At 42.5% G+C, this 22,038-nt stretch overlaps 1 protein-coding gene across 3 annotated transcripts in view; it reads right to left on the bottom strand.

Moving 5' to 3' along the window:
* pcnt.L (pericentrin L homeolog) overlaps positions 1-22,038 on the bottom strand; it is a 78,816-nt gene that overhangs the window by 33,408 nt on the left and 23,370 nt on the right. For all 3 annotated transcript variants that reach the window (XM_018236024.2, XM_018236026.2, XM_018236025.2), the window contains exons 16-22: positions 18,488-20,699; positions 11,301-11,519; positions 10,924-11,073; positions 10,672-10,818; positions 9,331-9,482; positions 7,291-7,502; positions 4,615-4,826 (exon numbers count right to left, since the gene is read on the bottom strand). In XM_018236024.2, the coding sequence (XP_018091513.1) occupies positions 4,615-4,826; positions 7,291-7,502; positions 9,331-9,482; positions 10,672-10,818; positions 10,924-11,073; positions 11,301-11,519; positions 18,488-20,699 (3,304 nt within the window). The remainder of the gene's footprint in view (positions 1-4,614; positions 4,827-7,290; positions 7,503-9,330; positions 9,483-10,671; positions 10,819-10,923; positions 11,074-11,300; positions 11,520-18,487; positions 20,700-22,038) is intronic.

The following is a 22,038-nucleotide window of genomic DNA, read 5'->3' as shown; positions in this document are numbered from 1 at the left end:
ACCACCTTCGGGGTAAACTCATCCAGTGTACATAGGATCACTTTGTCATGACAAAAGGACATTTAGTTTGTTTCAGCTGAGCAGAGTGTGAATTTCGCTTATTCGTCTAGCCGATGTGACAGCAAGAAGAAACGTCAGCTTGATATTGACCATTTTGAGAGGTACCTTGTCAAGGGGTTCAAAAGGAGTCTATGTTAGGGCTTTCAAGATGAGACAAATCCCATGGGGGAACCTTGATTTTAGATAAGGGTCTCGTTCTTTTAAAAGCTTGAACAAATCTTTTGATTAGTGGTTTGGAGCTCCAGTTGATGCCTGAGAAATAAGAAATGGCTGTAATCTGGCCTTTGAGGGTAGAGTTGCTCAACCTCAATTCCGCCATTTGTAGTTTGGAGTTCTACATGGGAGATGTATTTCTGTTGGAGAACCAATCTGAAATTTTTTCCCAGGTTTTGTAATATTTTTCTGTTGTGGAGTGTTTTTTTGGCTGGCAATAGGGTGGTAATTGAACCCTCTGAATGACCTAAATTGATCTCAATTTCTCACCTTCAAACGCCAAGCAGTTAGTGCGAGTTTTTCTAGATGGGTGTGCATTTGTGTATGCTGAATGAGGAGATCCTGTCTTTTTGGCAGCTTCCATTAATTTTCTTTGGCCAGTTTAAAAAGTTGAGGGAACCATACTCGTCTTGGCCACCAGGGAGCGATTAGGACAACATCGGCTTGATCTTCCAGTATTTTCTTAAAACTTTCAGGACCAGTTGCCTCTGGTTCTTTCTTCCAGGCGTAAAAGGCTTGCATTTTGGTGTTGAACCTGGACATCATCAGATCCATCTTGAAAGGACCCCATTTTCTCCAGATTATTTTGAATATTTGATTGTTTAGTCCCCATTCTCCTCCCATTGGGGGAAACCTGCATAGAATGTCTGCAATCTTGTTGTTCCTCCCTGGAATATGAATTGCTCTCAGGGTCAGTAGGTTCCTCTCTGCCCAGGTAAGTATAATTATGGTCAATGATAATAGATTCCAACATCTTGTTCCTCCTTGTTTCATGAGGTATCTGACAGCGGTTGTGTTGTCCGATTTGATCATAACTGCTGAAGGGCTGAAGGCTAAAAGACTCAGGTGGATCTCTTTTAGTTCCTCCAATTGGATCTGGCTCTCTTCTTTGTGCCACCAACCTTGGACTTTGTGTTTCCCCAGATGAGCTCCCCATCCTGTACTGCTGGCAACTGTGGTAATTGTGAACCAAGAGTCTATCATCAAGGGCATTGGAACAGTCAGGTTCTCTGCTTGAGTCCAGCAAGTTAGGCTCTTCAGTGTTTCTTTCCCCAAGTAAATGAGTTGGTCCTGAGCCCCTTGATTCCTGTTCCATTGGGACAGGAAATCAAACTGGAGAATTCTGGAGTGTAGTTGTGACCATCAGACGCAGTCTATTGTGGAGATCATCTTCCCCAGTATTTTCTGGCAAATCTTTGCTGTTGTTATGCGGTGAAGTATCAGTTGATATGTTTGAGAAATTATATCCTTCATTCTTATGTCTGGGAGCCTCAAGAGCATCCTTTTGGTATCCAGAATTGTGGCCAAATATTCCAATCTCTGGCTGGGAATAAGCATGGATTTCTCCTCATTTATCTTCCAACCTAATTGCTCCAAGTAGTCTCTTACTACCCTCAGATGATTCCTCAGAATTGCCACTGGCTGGGCTTTGAGACGAATGTCGTCTAAGTAGGCATAGACTTGAATTCCCATGAGTTTTAGATTTGCCAAGACTGGGGCTAGGATAGTATTCTCCTAGGATTGTGTAGGGGTATAGGTATGTGTAGGTAGGCGTCTTTTAAATCCAGCTTGATCATCCAGTCTCCTATGGATAGGGCTGAAGAAATGAATTTTAAGAGTTTCCATTTTGAATGTAGGTATGTTCAGATTCTCGTTGAGGTTTTTTAAGTTTAGGAGTAGATTCCTGAAAATCTTTGCTCTGGATGGACTTTTGAGATTATTCTGTTTCACCGTACTCTTATAAACTTGAGATGTTTTGTAGCTTCTTTTGTCCTTGGCTTTTCTGATATCCACAGCCCATTTGTCTTGTATATTTTGAGCCCAAACTCCCTTGAAGTCCTTCAATCTTCCTCCTAGGTAAGACAGCTGGACTCTCGCACCTTCATGCTTTGTCAGTTTTGGGCTCTCTTTTGAATCCCTGTAGAGTTTGTAAATGACTTCTGGTTTTCCATTGCCTAGGGTTGTATTTCCATGGTTTATATCGACTTGCATCTCTAAAGGAGTTACACTGATTCTTGTAGCTGAATATTTTGTCTCTCCTTTCCTAAGGTAGGAAAGTGGATTTTCCAGATGAGGCTTTGGAGAGGATTTGATCCAGCTTGGCTCCAAACAATAAATCCCCTTTGAAGGGTATAGAGCATAAATTATGCTTGGATTGGGAATCCGCGTTCCAGTGTCTTAGTCAAAGGGACCTTCTAGCTGCTACTGCCATTCCCATTTTTTCCCCCCACTTTTTATTGAGTTGTCAAATAAATTAAATAAATGTAAAATTAAAGAGAGAGAGAGAGAGAGAAAGGGATAGAAATAGAAAGGAGAGAAGAGGTTAGAAAGGGGAGGACCCGGACCAGTACCATAATCATTTACAGGGCATCAAGTTATACACATCTTCCTAAAATACATGCGGGCTATTGGTTTCAGAATTAAATCATCCATATGTCTATGAATTTGTCCGAACATCCCCTAGCAAAATAGGCAGCTTTGTAGCACGGCATTGCCTTGTTGACAAGTTCTTTCCAATTTTCCAGGGTTGGAGTGTCTGGTCTGTTCCATTTTAAGATTATCTGTTTTCATGCATAGTACATTAGCAATTGGCGTAAGATCCTACTTGCTACCGAGTCCACAATACCTCTAGTGAGGCCCAATAATGCCAGTGCTGGGTCCGGTGGTATTGTAAGGACCAGGACCTTGGATATGAATGCAAAGATTTGTATCCAGTAGGCCGCTACCTTGGGGCAGGACCAGACCATATGTATCCAGGCGCCTGGGTGGCCGCAAACGCGTGTGCAATTGGGGTCTGTCATGAGAGTGATGCGATGAAGGCGTTCAGGGGTTATGCAGGAACGGTGCAAGAATTTCACCTGTATCAGCTGGTCTCTGCTCACAATTTTAGGTTGTGTTAAATGTCTTAGAACTTCCGACCACTTCTCTTGGTTCAGTGGAGCCCCTGTTTTGTCTCCCAGGCTTGAATGGGATGGTAAATGGTGGAGAGTGGTTTGTGTACCTCCTGTAGCTGCAGGTTGTTTTCCAGGGTAGTGGCCAAAATTTGGATCTATGGGGTAGGGAACTGTGTTTGGGCTGCATGCCTGGTTGTAAGCTCTGAAGATGAGCCGATTGAATCAATTGGTATGTTACGTGTATTTGTTCAAGCATTAGCAGTTGGCCTTCAGTAAACAGGTCTCACAAATTTAAGACCAGCTTTAGGCCAGATGTGGTAGTCCGGTATGTACGACATATGAGGAAGGTTTCTGTTGCGCCACAATGGTGCATGAGGCAAATAGGTTTTTTGACCCCTAGGGGTAAGGATCCTCTGTGCGGCCTTCCAGGCTCTAATGGTTGTGTCCATAGATCTAGTTAGTAATGGGTGTGCCTCCCTTCCCCTATACACCAGTAATCTCAAGGCCTCCCTGGATCCCAGAACCGCTGCTTCCAAGGTCACTGCAGAGTTCGAGCAACCCGATTGAACCACCAACGAGCAGCAACTAGTACAGCCGCCAGATAATAATAGTATATATTAGGCAAAGCTAGGCCACCCGCCAGTGTTGAGCGTTGCAGGGTGGAATGGCTTATCCTCGGGATCTTGTTAGCCCAAATAAATGTAATAATCGCTGAATTAACCTGAGTAAAGAAACTTTTTGGCAAAGCTACAGGTGTATTTCTAAAAGCATATAAAAACTTAGGAAGGAATTTCATTTTAACCAGGTTAAGTCTACCATATAGTGAAAGAGGAAGCCAGTTCCATTTCTAAGCATTCATTACAAATTTTCTATGGTTTTTAACTTATTTGTATATGTATTGCTAGTGTTTGTCTATTTCTATTTTCTGCCCTTATGAAATATATAGTTAGTTAGCGAACAATGTAATGTATAAAGGCTGGAGTGACTGGATGTTTCCACTGATTGGTTAGCAGGCAGTAACCAATAAGAGAATTGCAAACTCACTGAACATTTATGTCCCATGTGGCCCCCTTAAAGTCGCTGACTAACTCGGAGTTAGAGAGCTGAAAAGCAGGAAGTAGTGTTCAGCAGGAAGTAGTGTTCTGTTAGGTATTCAGACAGTGCAGCTTTAATAGATTACATTTTTGGCTAACTATATTAGAAAAATGTTTTATTTTGCACAGCCTATTCATTTACCCAGTTTATTTTTACACTGAACTGTTCCTTTAATCTGCAGTCGAACATCCAGGCCAGAGAAAGAGATTCAACATAGTCCTTAGCTAAATTAACAGCAGTAAAGACAAAATGGACAACTTTGAAGCAAAGTATATGATGATAAATATGAAGATATTCTCTTAGTGCTTTAGACAAAGGATGAACTACATTTTTCATAAACTAAATTTCTTACCTGGGTTGTTGAACCTGCAACCATTTCAAGCAGTTGCTCAACAGCAGTACGTAAGCGTTGGCTCATCAACAGTATCTTCTCCTCATTCTCCAAGCCAACCTCTAGGTTACCAAGCATACTTTCACATAGATACTCCGAAACCTCATAACCCTCATCTGAGGACATTAGACTCTGTTCTGTCATGGTTTCACAATCTGAACGATTTTTATCATCTAGTAAGAAGGAGCAACATCAAGAATTTCAAACAATTCATAACAACTATTTAACTATTTCTAACAACTAAGGCAAAGCAGCGATTGCCCCTTTCCAGCAAACTGTAGGTTAAAAAATGAACACAACAATTTGGTAGCCACGGGCAAATGTGCTAGTGTTGATAAATGACCTCCAGTGTGTAACACTAAATTGATATGGGGGGGAGCGGGCATTATAAAAGCACCTCAGGCTAAACTGCCTTAAAGGAGAACTAAACCCCTTCGGCGCTAAAATCCCTCCCCCCTCGGCCTACCCCACCCCGGGCAAATGCCCCTAAGTTGCTACTTACCCCTCGGCGCAGGTCCTGTCCATGGAGTTCACAGGCTCCATCTTCTCCTGTGCGGTCTTCTTCCTGGATTGCCCGCGGTCTGGCGGCGCATGCGCAGTAGGAGCATTTGCCGATTCAGCTCTACTGCGCACGTGCCGAAAGAGTTTCCGAAAAAATAAATCTGAAAACTTTGTGACTTTCGGCGCATGCTCAGTAGAGCTGAACCGCTGAAATGCTCCTACTGCACATGTGCCGTCAAACGCCGGGCAATCAAGGAAGAAGACCACACGGGAGAAGATGGCGTCTGTGAACTCCATGGACAGGACCTGCGCCGAGGGGTAAGTAGCAACTTAGGGGCATTTGCCCGGGGGGGGGGAGGGATTTTAGCACCGAAGGGGTTGACTTCTCCTTTAACACCAGTAAAATCTCCAAAAACAGGCAGTGCAAAAGCCAGTTTCTGCTTCATATGCAGTGCAGAGTTATACCATCCAGCTTACAAGGCCTAAAACAGCATGCAGTATAATTCATGTTAAAAGGGATTCTGTCATGACTTTTATGATGTCGTTTATATTTCTAAAAAACACAGTTTACACTGCAAATAATTCACTCAACCATATAAAATAATTCCTGAACCAGCAAGTGTATTCTTTTTTAGTTGTAATATTGGTGTGTAGGCAGTCAACTCGGGTAATTTTGCCTGGTCATGTGCTTTCAGAAAGAGCCAGCACTTTAGGATGGAACTGCTTTGTGGCAGGCTGATGTTTCTCCTGCTCAATGTAACTGAATGTGTCACAGTGTGACCTGGGTTTTACAATTGAGTGCTGTTCTTACCAGGCAGCTGTTATCTTGTGTTAGGGAGCTGCTATCTGGTTACCTTCCCATTGATCAGTTAGGCTGCTAGGGGGGGAGGGGGGTGATATCACTCCAACTTGCAGTACAGCAGTAAAGAGTGACTGAAGTTTATCAGAGCGCAAGTCGCATAACTGGGAGCAGCTGGTAAACTGACAATATGTCTAGCTCCATGTCAGATTTCAAAATTAAATATAAAAAAATCTGTTTGCTCTTTTGAGAAATGGATTTCAGTGTTCAGAATTGTGTTGGAGCAGCACCATTAACTGATGTGTTTTGAAAAATAATTTTTTCCCCATGACAGCATCCCTTTAAAGGGTGTGTAAATACGTTACTGAGCCCCACCAAAAAAAAATAAACATCCCCAGAGAAATTTATAAATATAATGAAATGGCACAGCGAACTCTGCAGTACATAGCTCCCTAGCCACTGCAGTATGCTGTCCCTAATGTTACCAGATCATCCTCTGATCTATAGTCATTAAAATAGGATAACTGCTAATCTTAAAAACACATGCCAAGAGTGTGGTTGGGTGTTCAATAATAAATCCAGATGAATACATCAGTGGTTTCTATGTAACCATGTGTATTGTAGCCCAAGTTTAAAGTGTGTTCAAGTTTAAAGTGGTCAGCAACTATGCCACTAAAACGAAGCACCTACTGATAAGTGCAAGCTGTAACACCTGTTTAGTAATTCATATAGACATACAGTAATTTTTAGGGTAGCCTGAGCATTCAGTGCAAATAGCTGCATACAGATGATGAGCAATCGACCATGCTAAATGAGACAATGCCTGCTATTCAAAGCCTGAGGGAACAACAAACTTCAAAAATAAAAGCAGCCAGACAAAAAAGCTATTGCACAATCACTAGGGATTGGCAAATTTATTCACCATGTTTCGCCACAGAAATGACGCCCATAGAGTTGTATGGCGTTGGGTGTCAAAAAAAAAAAAAAATGACGTGCGTCGAAATAAAATTTGCTGTGCGTCAAAATTTTATGCTCTTCTGTTTGCTTGGGACACACAGTGGATTTTGGTGCAAAAATGCATATTTACACATTCTAGGGACAATATCTACTGTGTGTGTCTTAACCCAGGCTGACGCAGTAACTCTGGGTGCAGGCAGTGGAGATCAGCCACTTCTCAGCCTGCATTTATTAGCAGACCAGGAATCAGCCCAGTGTGGCTTTAGCCTTAGGTTTGGATCCCATTAGGCATTTTGTATTTGGTGAAGTTTGAATCACGCACAAAAGGCTGGAATTTGAATCAACCCTATTTGTTAGTATCATGTTGAGATGTTACTTACTCCTCTCCAAAAGATCATTGCATTTGAGGAGTGCAAAGGTGCCCCATGTTTTTTCCAATGTATCATTTTTGTCCACATTTTCCTGGTGAGGTAAGCTGCTATCCAAACACAGACCAATTTTTTTGCAGATGAGATCTTCTGTTGAGAGTGTATTCTTCAACACATCAGAAAAAAGTTTAAGGAGGCGCCGACAAGAATCATGTAGCTTTGCTCTAAAAAGAAATAGGGACATTGTTGCACAACATTCCACTTTTTACCACTGACATTTTATTTGTTCTATGCACACTCCCTTTGTTCGGTTACTTAAATATATACTGACACCAGAAATTAAACTTTTTTACATCTATCATAATATTGCCTTTGAAAGCTACTTATAACTTTGCCATAAAATATTTGCACAATGCTTTTACATTACCCGTCTTATGCCCCATGTTACTGTATGATGGTGCTGCCATATTTGTGCAGCAGGAGTCGGTTAGCATTAGAAACTTTAACCGACAGGCTGAGATGGGACAGTCAGGTTGGCAAAACAGTCAGGTTTAGAAACCTCAACTAACAATTACTAACAAAAACAAACCTCTCAGCAAAAAACAAAAAAAAAATAAACCAACACAGTCAGAATGACCTACAGATAACTTTTAATGTACATTCATATTTTAAAAAGTAGTTTTTAGTGTCAGTATCACTTTAAGAGATTCAGCCTGTATAAATATGAAATCTCTGCACCCCATATGTAATAAAAGGCACTAAGTTTGCCCAGAGGCAGTAATCCATAGTAGCCAATCAGTAGGTAGCATTTTCTGGGCACCTTTTTAAAAGCAAGCATCTTATTGGTTGCGATGGGTTAGTGACTCTGGGCAAACTTAATGCCTATTATTACATATGGGGTGCCGAGTTTTCATATTTATACAGGCTGAATCTCTTAAAGTGATACTGACACTAAAAACTACTTTTTAAAATATGAATTTACATTAAAAGTTATCTGTAGGTCATTCTGATTGTGTTGGTTTTTTGTTTTTTGCAGAGAGGTTTGTTTTCAGCAAAAGTGGATTGCAGATGGCATATGTTAGCACAAATTTCTTGAGTAACATGCTAAAAAGCCGGCTGTTATGGAAACTGTTGCAGCTAGCTTTGGTAAAATACAGGAAATACACAACCCTCTAAAAACATCAACAATATTCAGGGTAATCCCTTTCCTGGTAAATCTCTAACTAAACATAGGTTGTGAATTCTGTCCCTCCCTCTGATGACACCAAGCTCTCGTGTGGTTATTTAACTGACAGAACGAGCCACTGTTAGAAGTTTGTCATGCTCCCAGATGAAGTACGTATATCTGAACTGGACGTCTCAGCGTATCACTACATTTCTATATACAGTGAGCCCCCAGTTTGCGTTTTTCAGGGGAAAATTTGTGTAAAATCCAGAAAAATGTAAAATCAGGGAAATATACTATGCAAAAAATATAGGTGGGACCACAAAACAACAATGTAAAATTAGGGAAAAGTTAAAATCAGGGGATGTAAAATGGGGGTTCTAATGTATTACACATTTGCTCATTCATTAACAGAAAAATTATATATTTTTTGCAACAGAGATCCTCTCTTCTAACAGTGCAGTGTAAGGCTGAGAGGGACACAGGATGTTCAGTCCACTTCTCTCTGCCTGTGTTTTGTATGCAAATAGAGAGAATTGGATCCAAAAAAAAAAGCTTAGAAACCTTATGGGGAAGGTCCCCATAGGCTAACATTGAAGCTCGGTAGGTTTAAAGTGGCAAAGTAGGTAGTCGAAGTTTTTTTTTTCTTAAAGAGACAGTACTTCGACTATCGAATGGTCGAATAGTCGAACGATTTTTAGTTCGAATCAGTCGTTTTTTTACGTTGAATCCTTCACTCGAGCTTAGTAAATGTGCCCTCTAGTGTGCCTTCAGCTTTACTGTACATTTTATATAAATGCATTGATCTTAATAGCCCTTTAATGGTGTACTCAGGCCATTCTTTAAGCCATCCAGTATAAAGTTACTCTTACGTTCCCAAAACTCACTTCTCATGCTGGGCAGTGGATACATCAGACTGTAGCATTGCCACCAAGTTATCCCCTTCTTGGTTCTCTCGCTCTCTTCTCTGTACGAGCTCCTCAAGTTGTAAATCAGATTTCTCCATTTCTTTAGTCAAAGAAGAGATTTGTTCCTGTAACTGAGGAAATTACATTACGGAAAGAAGCGTCAGAAAACTTAGCATGACAAGCCCATACAGCTCCTAGCTGGTGCAGTACTGCATTTAAAAAAACATTGCGTTTCTGGACAAGTAGTGACTTCTTGAGTCACAGTGTAAAATATGTTCAGCTATTGTATCACTGCAGCATAACTGCTTCCACTTACACTTTGTGTCTTTCAAGTAAATCTTTCCCCAGGCATAAGGGGTAGTCACAAACTAACCTCTCACATCTACCAGCAGTAGCAGAGACATCAGCTTGGAAGTGTGAAAGTACAAAGGATTACATATCAAGGCGTCTCTAACTCGCATAGTTGCCAAGCCAACAGCTTGGAAACATGTCAAACCAAACAGAGGCAAAGAGCACCGCCTCCAGTGAATGGAAGAAAAGTTCCCTGTATAAAGATAGGACTCCTGTGTTTTGACATCACTGAATCAATTTTAACCCCTCTGTTGCAAAAAAAAAAAAAACAAAACAAACATTTCTGGGAAAAAAAGGGTTACATTTTTATTCTAGTATTTGCATGGAAAACAAGAACTTAAATATTTAATCTTTTCTTTCATATTATACTGCATGTATTTGTATTAAATATGCTTATGTTTACGTGTTTTTATCTGGTCTACTACAGTGAGTAAATCTATATATTTACTTAGACTCTAAGCACTACCAGGCAGGTACCTCCTTCTTTTTGTCGCTGGCACTTAGCACCTAATCTTGTGATTAATGTAATTGTGATTTGCATTTATTTATTATTGTAATTACACCTGTTTGGTAAATTTACTGTTGCTGCTGATGTACAGCGCTGCAATGCATAAGTAGAGCTATATAAATAGAAATACATATTGTATATACAGTTTAAATTTTTTGTAAAACGGTTTCCCAAAAGGGGTCAGGAGTTAAGATGAAAGTTTTTTTACAAAAAAATAAATAAATAAAAAAAAACATGCTCATCAACTCATTTTTTTTTTTACTTTGGAATTAAACAGGTTTTCAACCAATTTAATTCCAAAGATATTGTAATCAACTTTTCATCAAGTTAATTACAAATATTCAGGGATGCTCAGAGCCACTGTTTTTGGTTACTGTCCCTTTTGAAGCAAAAACTGAATACAGCTCCCATGTATTTAAGTGTTCTGTTTTATTTATTTTGTCCTAATGTGCAGTGCATACCTGCAATACAAGCTTGCTCTTTTCTTGCAGCTTATCGGTCATGTGATCCATCTCCACCTGGTGAGTAGCCTGCATCTTTTCTGCTTCTTTTGTAAACTGCTCTTCTTTCTTTTGCAGAGAAACCCGTCGCTCCACTTCAAATTCTTCCTACAAAGAGAGATTCTGTTTATAGGCAAATATTTCTGATAGTTAAGAGCTATTAGTTACTTATAAGCAAAACCTGGGTAAAGAAAGCAAATTAAGTGTTTGTACCTTCAGTTGTGTTATTTGTTGTTCCAGCAACATTTCTGACTGACACTTTAGCAGCTCAATTTCCTCTTGAAATTGCAATTGCTGATCTGCCTTAACCTGCAGTTCAGCAGATAAGGCCTGGCGCTCAGTAGTCAATTCTGTAGTTAGGATCTAAAAGCAAAAATCTGAGTGAGGGAGGATAATTTGTTTTGGGAAAAAAAACTAGGGAACAGTAAAAAAGAGTGTCCAACAATGATTTAACATCCTTGTTACATAACCAAGATGTGAAACCAACTGTTTTTTTAAGGAGAGCTGCTGGTGTATTTGTAGAACCAACCCCAAGGTGACTGTGCCCCGCCAGTGATTAGGAGTAAAGGATAATGATCAGGATCACAGACCTCTTGTTTCTGAATTTCATCTTTTAACTTTCTAATTTCCAGCTGCAGCTTTCCAGTTTCTTCAAGACTCATTTTCTTAACTTCTACATTGTGCAATCCCTGCAGCTCCTGCAGAGCAATCTGGTGCTGCTGCTCTATTTTTTGTAATTCTTCTTGCAGGACATCTAGGGCCTGGATTTTCTCCTGTTCAAGTACACAACGCTGATGATCAAGTTCCTCCTGAAAAGGTCAGTACAAAGGTATTAAGATATATTCAACTTCTATTGATGTTTCCATTAGTAGATTTAGAAAGAATTTGATAACAGGATTTTTTACTCACCGTTAAATCGGTTTCTCTGTAGTCAAAAAGGGGAACACTGGGAACGATGGGGTTAAGCTCCATCCTCCGGAGGCAGGACACTAATTATTTAAATTGAGTGGGCGTGCCAGAGCAGGCTCAACCCCCCACACTGAACATAGTATTCAGTTTGTTCCAAAGCTGCTAACGGGAACTGTATAACATTAAACAACAACTGGCTGAACTGATAACCAGAGGAGAATTCAGTATTGACCAACGGTCATGGTCGACGGCTCGCCGACGGGCGGGAAGCCCTGTGTCCCCTTTTTCGACTACAGAGAAACAGATTTAACGGTGAGTAAAAAATCCTGTTTTCTCTGCCGTCTCGAGGGGGACACAGGGAAAGATGAGGACTTAAAGCAGTCCCAACACAGCAGGGTGGGAGCGAGCCTAGACCAGTACTGGTGGAATTATTTGATTACTGATTGTAAAACCTTCCGTTCCTTGCTATTCTTAGGTTCTGGGCACAGAGAGGGTACTACGATCTCTTGATTGATGCGGAATGATGAGACAACTTTGGGAAGGAAGGTTGGAAGCGTGCGAAGTACGGCTTTATCCTTGCGAAAGGTTAGAAATGGCGTCTCACAAGAGAGGGCGCTGAACTCAGACACTCTTCTAGTGGAAGCAATAGCAATGAGGAATACTACTTTCCAGGTGACCCACGTATCAGAAATCTAGCTCATTGGTTCAAAAGGAGGATTGAGTAGTGCCTCCAACACAAAGTTGAGATCTCATCCTGCCACAGGTGGCTGGAATGGAGGGGCAATGTGAGCTACTCCCTGTAGGAATGGCATCCTTCTTAGCCAACCCATGCTGGAACAGAACCGAGAGGGCAGATACCTGGACCTTGAGAGAACTAATCTTCAGACCCATCTGGAATCCGTGTTGGAGAAATGACAGAACTCTAGGAATGTTGAGGTTGGTGAAGGGAAGTTCAGCTGCTCTGCACCATTTAGAGTATGCGTTCCATACCCTATGGTAGGACTTGGAAGATGATGCTTTACGTGCCTTAAGCATGGTAGGAATGACGTCTTCAGCTAGATGGATGCCTCAACAGCCATCCCGTCAAAGCGAACAGACCAGGATTGTGATGCACTATTGGACCTTGTTGAAGGAGGTCTGGCCTGTAGTCCAGCCGAATGGGTGGTGCTATTGACATCTCTTGGAGGTCGGAGAACCAGGTCCTCCGTGGCCAAAAGGAGGCCACTACTATCACAGCTGCTCGGGACCTCTTTATCTTCTTTAGAACTCGTGGTAGCATAAGAAGAGGAGGGAAGACATATGCTAGATTGAAGTCCCAGTGTTGAGTCATGGCATGGCGGCTAGCGGGTCTCGGTAGCGAGAGAAGAACCTTGGCACTTTGCGATTGAGTCTGGACGCCATTAGATCTATACTTGGATGTCCCCAGCTTCTTAAGAGTAGTTCGAAAGCCTTTGGGTGCAATTCCTATTCCCCCGGATTCAACTGGTTCTGGCTGAGAAAGTCTGCCTTTGTGTTGGCCACTCCCAGAATATGTATTGACGATAACTTTACTGCATTGATTTCTGCCCAATGCAGGACTTGCCTGGCTTTACGCCAGTGCCAACTGGCTCCGTGTTCCTCCTTAGCGATTTATGTACGATACTGTGGTGACATTGTCGCTCTGTATGCGAACTGGTTGACCTTGAAATTGTAGTGTCCACTGATGCAGTGCTAATTTTACTGCCCTCAAATCGAGAATGTTTATTGGAAGGTTGGGATTCGTCTGGGGACCAGAGCCCCTGTGCCGATTGATTGTCCCATATCGCCCCACAGCCCTGAAGACTGGCATCTGTGGTTATTACCTTCCAATCCGGGGTTTCCCAGGACTGACCCGTGGCTAGATTCTTGGGAACCAGCCATCAGCGAAGTGCCTCTCGAGTAGTCTATGTCAACCGGAGCGGTCGTGTTAACGCTCCCCCCCTTCCAGGTGGATAGAATGTTGGCTTGAAGGGGGCGCAGATGAATTTGTGCAAATGGAACTGCCTCTATGGCGGAAACCACTGTTCTCAGGACCTGCATTACCTTGTGCACTGTTGTGGCTTGGTTGGATGGAAGGGATTGAACCTGACTCTTGACTCTGGTCTGTTTGTCCCGTGGAAGGCTGACAATCTGCATCTCTGTATTGAAGTCTAGCCCCAAGAAGGTCATTTGGCGACTTGGGTAGGGATTGGACTTCTTCCAGTTGATGGCCCACCCGAAATCCTGGAGTAGCAGGACTGTCTTGTTGAGGTCCATCTTGGCTTTCTCCATTGATCCGGCTTTCAGAAGAAGATCGTCTACATAGGGTGTCACCGATATTCCTTGTAGTCTCACAGTCGCTGCTGTGACTGACATAAGTTTGGTGAACACCCTGGGGGCTGACGACAGGCCAAATGGAAGTGCTACAAACTGGTAGTGCTTGTTCTTGAATGCAAAGCGAAGATAGCGGTGGTGAGGAGGCCACATTGGGACTTGAGATCTAGCACAGGTCTGACAGTGCCGGCGTGGGAACAGGTACAATTACTCCTGTTCTTTCCATCTTCTCTATGCATTGATTTTGCAGGATTTGACGGAACCCTGGACATGATGAAGGTTCTGGGTGGGACAGATGTTAAATCGAGATGGTATCCCCCTGAAACGATTTCTTTTAACCAGGCATCTGATGAATGACGAATCCATACCTCCCGGAATCGTAGCAGCTTGCCTCTGATTTTCTCTAACGATTCTGGAGGGAGTGCCCCGTCAGGAGGAGGCAGGCTGGTCAGCTAAGGGCTTGTTGTAGGTCTTGTTATTCTTCCATGAGGGCGACTTTTCTCGTTACCCTTGTGTATTCATATATACATAGCGGAAGTGAGAGCATTGAGGTGGGCTATGCCGCAGAGAGAAATGACCACTTTGGCCACGAAAAAACTTCCCTCGCCTGTTTGCTGTTGAAGCGAACCCTCTGGCTTGAGGAAGGAAGGTACTTTTACCTCCTGTTGCTTGGGAAATAATTTTCTCGAGTTCTTCCCCAAATAGTCTTTGCCCCTTGAATGGAAGCGAAGTTAAGGCTTTCTAAGAGCTTATATCTGCCGACCAGCTTTTTAGCCAGAGCGTTCTGCGAGCTGCTATAGACAAGGCCGAGGTGCGCACGGTCAGTTGCGCGGCATCTAATGTGGAGTCGCATAGGTAGCTTGATGCCTCTGCAATAGCTTGTGCAGAAGGTAATAGCTCATCCTGAGGGACAACCTCTTGAATGTCTCTGATAAGGGACTCCGAACATGCTTGTATGGCTCTGGACACCCAGGCTGAGGCCAAACAAGCCCGTAGAGTCGATCCAGCTGAGGAAAAAAAGGCCCTTAAGAAACCTTCCGATCTTCTATCTGAAGTGTCTTTAAATGCTGCCACGTCAGTGACAGGTAGTGTGGTAGATTTGGAAAGTCTAGACACCGGTGCATCAACAGCCGGGGGGGTTTGACCACTTTTCAACCAATTCCTTAGGGAAAGGGTACGACTTGGTGAATTTCTTTGTAGACTAAAATTTATTCTCAGGTATATTCCATTCATCTTGGATAATACTAGTTAGCTGTTCATGGTCAGGGAAACAGGCTGACAACTTGTGTTGTCTCTTAAAAAGAGAAGACGTTTCTCCCTGCTTCTTAGGCTTTTGGGACAGGTTAAGTACCTCAAGGTAAAAAGCAAAAAGAGACCGATACAGCTCACCGCTCTTCCCTCAATCCAGGTGCTCTGTCAACAGTGTCCCCACTGTAAATGCAACGAAACTCAACAGGCAGACGGCACTTCTGGGATAAGGTTTATTGGGGTTACTGCTGTAGAAACCGAACGCGTTTCGGGAATACCTATGACTAAGGGATATACTGCCAAAACGCGTTAGGTTTCTACAGCAGTAACCCCAATAAACCTTATCCCAGAAGTCCCGTCTGCCTGTTGAGTTTCGTTAGTACCTCAAGGACTCCCTTGATAATACTATCCATGTCATGAGGAGTATCCTTATCCCTGCCTTCTTCCTTGGCGTCTTCCTCATAATCAGAAGACTCTTCCGAGGAAGGTAGTTCACCCTCAGAGTGAGATGATAACTGTTCATGGGCCGATTCATCGGCATGGGACTGAGAATTAGCTCCTTTAGCGTCCTCACAGTGTTTTAGCTTACCACCCTTCTTGGGGTGAAGCTGCGCTAGGACCTCCCCCAAGGTATCAGCAATAGCTGGTAGACCCTGCAGTGATGCCAGGGATTGGGAGAGGTGGACCGCCCAGAGAGTGGGGGGGTGGTGGTTCTGCAGAAGGCCCAGGGCCCAGGTCTTGAGAAATATCTGGTGAAGAATTTTCAGCCTGTGGTTCTGAGTGACCCCCAGAAGCAGCAGCTGCCCCCTGCCCCATAGTGCAAGATCCACAAAGTGGCTCCTTATGGCGCCCAGGTAACTTAATTTGGCACAAGCCAGGTATCTCACCTGTGTTGTGGAGGGAGCCCTTCCCCCCCGCCCCTTGTGAATGGCCCCCCCTGTCCTACCTTCTGCCATAGCAGTGTCAGTGAGAGGGGTTGAGCCGAGTCTCTGAATTGGCGTGCTTAATTTGGCAAGCCTGCAGCAGGTCAAGGCGTGTTGAAAGTGAAAACGCATAGCTCAAAATGGCCGCCGGAACGTATGCGTTCCAGCTAGTGCGCATGTGCGAAGGGCGCACAACAGAGAACCCGCGCAATAAAGGGCATGGCGGCTGGTGTGCACCAGAGTCGACATGGTGCGCACCAGAGCCCTCGACAGAGAGACTCCTCACCACCCCCTGACAACAGCAGCAACTGCCCCTAGAGTGCCCTAGAGGAACACAGTCTGGCTGCAGAGAGGCAAAGGGGATTCTGAGCCACAGGGAGAGGGCGGGGGGAGTAGTGGGGCAAGTGGCAGCAAGAAGGTCCCCCCCAAGGCCAGAACCCGTAGGTAAATGAAAACACTTACCCCTCACACCGGCCAGACCATCTGCAATGATATGCACAGTGCAGGTACTCATCTGGGTGGTCGGGTATAGCCTGAAGGCTAGGATTGTGACCCCAGTGGAATAGTCCTCGTTGGGGGTTCATAGACACAAGACACACCAGCACAGCATGGATACTTCTAGCAGGATTAGACCTTGCTCGTTTATTTGCATCCGCAAATAAACGAGCAAGGTCTAATCCTGCTAGAAGTATCCATGCTGTGCTGGTGTGTCTTGTGTCTATGCTGCTTTCGAGGTTGTCCAATTCCTCTACACATCTAGCACCTGGAACTCGTGTGATTTCGGACAGCCAGGGTGTGCGAGTGTAAGTTTTTCTTTTTTGCCTCGTTGGGGGTTCACCATTGTAAAACAGGTAGCCCTGTTTTAGGTATCACCCCGGGTGTCAGCCAAGGCTGACCGAAGAATACATCCTGTGCGATGGTTGTCCATCCTCCCGGGAGCAGGACACTTGTAAAACGGAGTACTGTGTTCAGTGTGGGGGGTTAAGCCTGCTCTGGCACGCCCACTCAATTTAAATAATTCAAGTGTCCTTCGTTCCCTGTGTCCCCCTTGAGATGGCAGAGAAAGGGTCTTTCTGAAGGCTGTGGCAAAGCATCATTTTGTCATCCTCTTCTTTCACTATATCTCTCAAAATCTTACTATTCCAGAAGCCAATGTTTGGATCTGTGTCTAGTTTAAAAGGCATCCCCCTATACTTTGGTTATTTTAATGAAACCATTCAAGATACTAAAAGTTCCCAAAACATTAAAGGACTAGTTCTTTTATTTTTAGTATGTTTTGGAAACGCCTATTCCAGCAACTTTTCAACCGGTCCTCATATTTTATAGTTTGTAAATTATTTCCATTCTGAAGTTTTCTAGCTTGGGGACACGCATTCCACCAGCTTAAAAAAAAAATCATTACTGTTATAACAACCCACAACTGCACATCTAGCTTAAATTTGCTATTCAAGATATGTCTAATGCAGTGAAAAAAATGTTGCACACCATGAGTGCATGGCTATCCCAACACTTTGAGTGTGGCTCATGGGTAAAACTAGGTTTGGAGACTCCTGGTATAATACATTTTAACTGACCCCACAAGCTGAGTTGGATAATTATAAAAAATTCCTATCGATAACTTGAGATTTGTAAGACAATAAATAAACCCATTAGAGTATTCAGTAACATGGCAAAAAACTGTAAATACATTTGTAACATTCCATATAAATAAACATAGTTTGTTTTGACTTCAAAAGAAACCAAGATAGAAACAAATAGAATATTTTTAAGTATTAGAGCATCAAATGATAACATAAACCATAGTGCAGATTGAAGTAAACTGAAAACAATCCTGAAATCACTGCATGTAGTAACATTCAGAATTCAGGACCCTTATTAGCTACAGTATCAAGTTTCTTTTTCCTTTCAGTAGTTGTGGGCAAAATAATAGGTGATGATAAACCATCTGATGTGAAACACAATCCTAGCAACGATCTGCTTAGGGAGATAGATTTGGAAACATAATTGGCTTAGGGAGATAGCTATGAGAACAGAAAAACAGAATATGAGCTCAAACCTGGCTAACAGTTTAGGTTCTTAAACATCTATGATTGATGTTTTAAATGTGGAGTTTTCAAATGCTCCATAATTCACAAATGGCACTTTATGCCATAGGCATAAACTATTTATTGGACATAGGGGCTGTTTATTCCAAGGATGCCCACACAAGGGCTTATTTTGTATCTCTGCTCGGACATGTCAAACATCCCTCAGGATGTTGTGGGGCTAAATCTCTCAGCCTTCTCCAAAATTTGAGAGCCATAACTGCCCACCTTACTTTATAAGTAAACAAACTAAACTGTAAGGGCAATGGATTGCAAACTTACCATATGGGCTTCTTCAAGCTCCCTTGACATGGCTTGAAATTTATCCATATGAACAGCAGCTAGCTCTTTTCCAAGAATTTCCCGGAGGAGACGTAGTTCCTGTTGATGCTGATCACGCCAGTGCATTTCAGCATTTGCCAGTTTTTCCAACATTTCCCTTTCTTTTTCTTGGAGACGATCAGACAGACAAATTTCTAGGTCAGCAAGGGCTTGTGAATGCTCATCCCGGATCTTCTGAATCTCAGTAAGATAAGAAGACTCAAGAGTATCCATATTTGTCATATGTGTTGTCTCCAGTTGTTCGATTTGTGTTTTATGCCTGAAGGTGAGGGCTTTAAGCTCCTCCTCATGCTTTTGTAGGTTAGACACACGGGTTAGTTCCTCCTCGTGTTGCTGTTGCAGTTCAGACAAACCGTTCTTTAGCTCATGTTGCTGTTGCATTTCAGACCTCTGGTATTTGAGCTTCTCCTCATGTTGCTGTTGTATTTCAGACAAGCAGTTGTTGAGCTCCTCCTTATGCTGCTGTTGTATTTTAGACACGCAGTTGTTGAGCTGCTCCTTGTGTTGCTGTTGCAGTTTGGACACACGGTTGTTGAGCACTTTCTCGTGTTGCTGTTGCAGTTCAGATACTCTGTTGACAAACTCCTCCTCATGTTGCCTTTGTTTGTCGTTTAGCTCCTTTTCATGTTTCCTTTGCAGTTTAGACACATTGTTGTTGAGCTCCTCTTCATGTTGCTGTTGCAGTTCAGACACATGTTTGTTGAATTCTTCGGCATGTTGCTGTTTCAGTTCCAACATACAGTTGTCAAGCTCCTCCTCATGCTGCCTTTGTTTGTTCTTTAGCTCCTCTTCATGTTCCCTTTGCAGATCAGACACACGGTTGTTGAGCTCCTCCTGGTGTTGTTGCAATTCAGATACACGGTTGTTTAGTTCTTCCTCGTGTTGCTGTTTCAGTTCAGACACGCGGTTGTTAAGTTCCTTCTCATGTAGCAAGTGCAGTTCATTCAAACGGTGTTCAAGCTGCTCCTCATTCAGCATTTTCTTGTTCTTAAGCTCCTCTTCATGTTCCCTTTGCAGATCAGACACACGGTTGTTGAGCTTCTCTTCAAGTTGTTGTTGCAGTTCAGACAGACGTTTGTTGAATTCTTCCTCATGTTGTTGTTGCAGTTCAGACACACGGTTGTTGAGCTCCTTCTCGTGTAGCAGTTGCAGTTCATACACACGGTGGTCAAGCTCCTCCTCATGCTGCTTTTTCTTGTTCTTTAGCTCCTTTTCATGTTTCCTTTGCAATTCAGACACTTGGTTGCAGAGCTCCTTTTCGTTCTGGTCTTGCAGTTCTGACACATGGTTGTCAAGTTCCTCATGTTGCATTTGCTTGTTGTTAAGCTCCTCCTCATGCTGCTGTAGCAGTTGAGACACACGGTTGCTGAGCTCCTTTTCGTTTTGCTGTTGCAGATCAGATATATGGCCGTCAAGCTCCTCTTCATGTTGCTGCTGCAGTTTGGACACACAGTTGTTGAGCGCCTCCTGGTGTTGCCTTTGCAGTCCGAACACGTTATTGAACTCCTCATCATGTTGCTTTTGCAGCTCTGATATCAGGGGGGAAAGTTCCTTTTTGTGCTCCAGTTCAGACATTTGGTTGTTTACATCTTCCTGGTGTTGCAGCTCAAAAACCGGTCTGTGAAGTTCCTGTTCATTTTGCATTTGTAGCTCAGACACAGGACTTTCCTCCGTGTGCAGCAGTTGCAACTGAGACACAACATTGCTGAGCTCTTCCTCATACTTTTGTTTCATCACTGATATAGGTTTGCTGAGCACCTGTTCGTGCTCAGACACCGTTTTGTTGAGCTCTTCTCCATTCTGTAACTGTAGCTCAGTGACATGGGCACGGAGGTCCCCATACTGTTTTTGTATTTCTAATAGCTGACTGATTATCTTTTCTTTGGGTTCATGATGCAACACATCTGCATTGAATTCTGATTTCAAATGATACTTTTGGTCTGCCACATCAACAATGAGCATATTCTCATGCTGCTGCATGTCAGACATACTGTTGCCAAGTAACTCTTTATGCTGCCCCAAAGAGCCCTTGGGACTGACTGATACATGGTCACCTGAACCATCCTGGTATTTTTCAGAGTCTAATTTCTCGTGAAGCTCTCTCCAGAGACTTTGTAATTCATCAGGGTTTTCCCGCAGCTCTTGTTTGAACCTAAGGTTAACATTTAAAAAAAAGCATACATTAATACATATTATTCTGAAGATTACATGCAAAAGCAGCAGTACCAGACATACAGTGGAAAAATATCAAAAGCCAAAAAGCTTTAAATGCCAATATATTTAGTCTAACAACTGAAAATAGATGCAGACAAGGGGTATCCAGCATTCTAAACATTTTTAGGGTCCTAACTACCCTAGCAAATAGGCAGAAAAGATGAATACGAGGAAGTCTGATAGTAAAGTAATAAAAAAAAAATTGAGAATATCAATAGCATATTATTTCTAAAACTAAATCTGTAGTTGATAAAAGTGAATGATGCGAGGGACCAATTTCTGTTTAAAGAACAAATCAACCCCAAAATAAAGATTTGCCTAATAAAAAAAACAACACAATTTTAAAGCAACTTTCCATTATACATTTATTAAAAATAGTGCTTTTAAAGTTATTTGTAAAATTATTCTTATTGGAAGCCACATTTGCTCAAGTCCTGGTTGTTAGTTTTTAAACAATGTTGCAAAAGTCTTAGTTCCCCAGCAAAGACAAATCTGTTAATCAGCTGCCTTTTTCTTACATTGTATCAACTGAGCCTCCAGGGCAGAGAATAGACAGGGACAAACACTGCTTTTAATAGCAATACAGATACAAATAGAGTAAAAAAATCATAGAAAATTTGTAATGAATGTATATTGCAAAGTTGCATCTAATTATGTTCTTTTGTCAGGCAAATTTATATTTTGGGGATGATTTAGCCTTTAAATAGATCCCTGTATAATCCGCATTGAACAACAGAAGATCATTTACAAACCAGATTAGCTTTGATGTGTTGTTTTTTTTAAGGTAATGTTTTAATGACAAAACACGTCAGTTAATCAACATGTCACTGGTTTTAAATGAGTTTATTCACAAATATTTTCAGATTAACAAATGGCATTAAACAGCAGGACTCAAAACCTCAACCTTCCATGGGCATTAGGCACAAAGGGATCCACTAGCCCCAAAAGACACACTGTAGGGGACAGTACCAGTATAAAGTCAAGGGTAGTTGCTAAAGAGGCCATTATTTGGGACCACAAGGCCCAGATCATATGTAGAAAGTTGGCCACAGGGTTCTACACCTAGGGCAAGTTTTGTGATCTCTCCTGCCCATTGCTTTACATTTTCAGTGAGTTGTATAGAGCGGATGGAAGACTTTATACTGGATTAGTCTATCTCTTACAGCTATCAAGCTATTATGCATAGTCTTTGTGCCCTCATCCCAGTTGTCCTGGGTAAGATTAGGAATAATTGCTTGCCATCGTGCCTGTGCTGTAAGGAACGGAGAGACATTAAT

Source organism: Xenopus laevis, chromosome 9_10L (genome assembly GCF_017654675.1).
Source record: "Xenopus laevis strain J_2021 chromosome 9_10L, Xenopus_laevis_v10.1, whole genome shotgun sequence".
Taxonomy (NCBI): Eukaryota; Metazoa; Chordata; class Amphibia; order Anura; family Pipidae; genus Xenopus; species Xenopus laevis.
The sequence above is the reverse complement of the archived record's forward strand: the minus strand, read 5'-3'. Positions and strand labels throughout refer to the sequence as shown.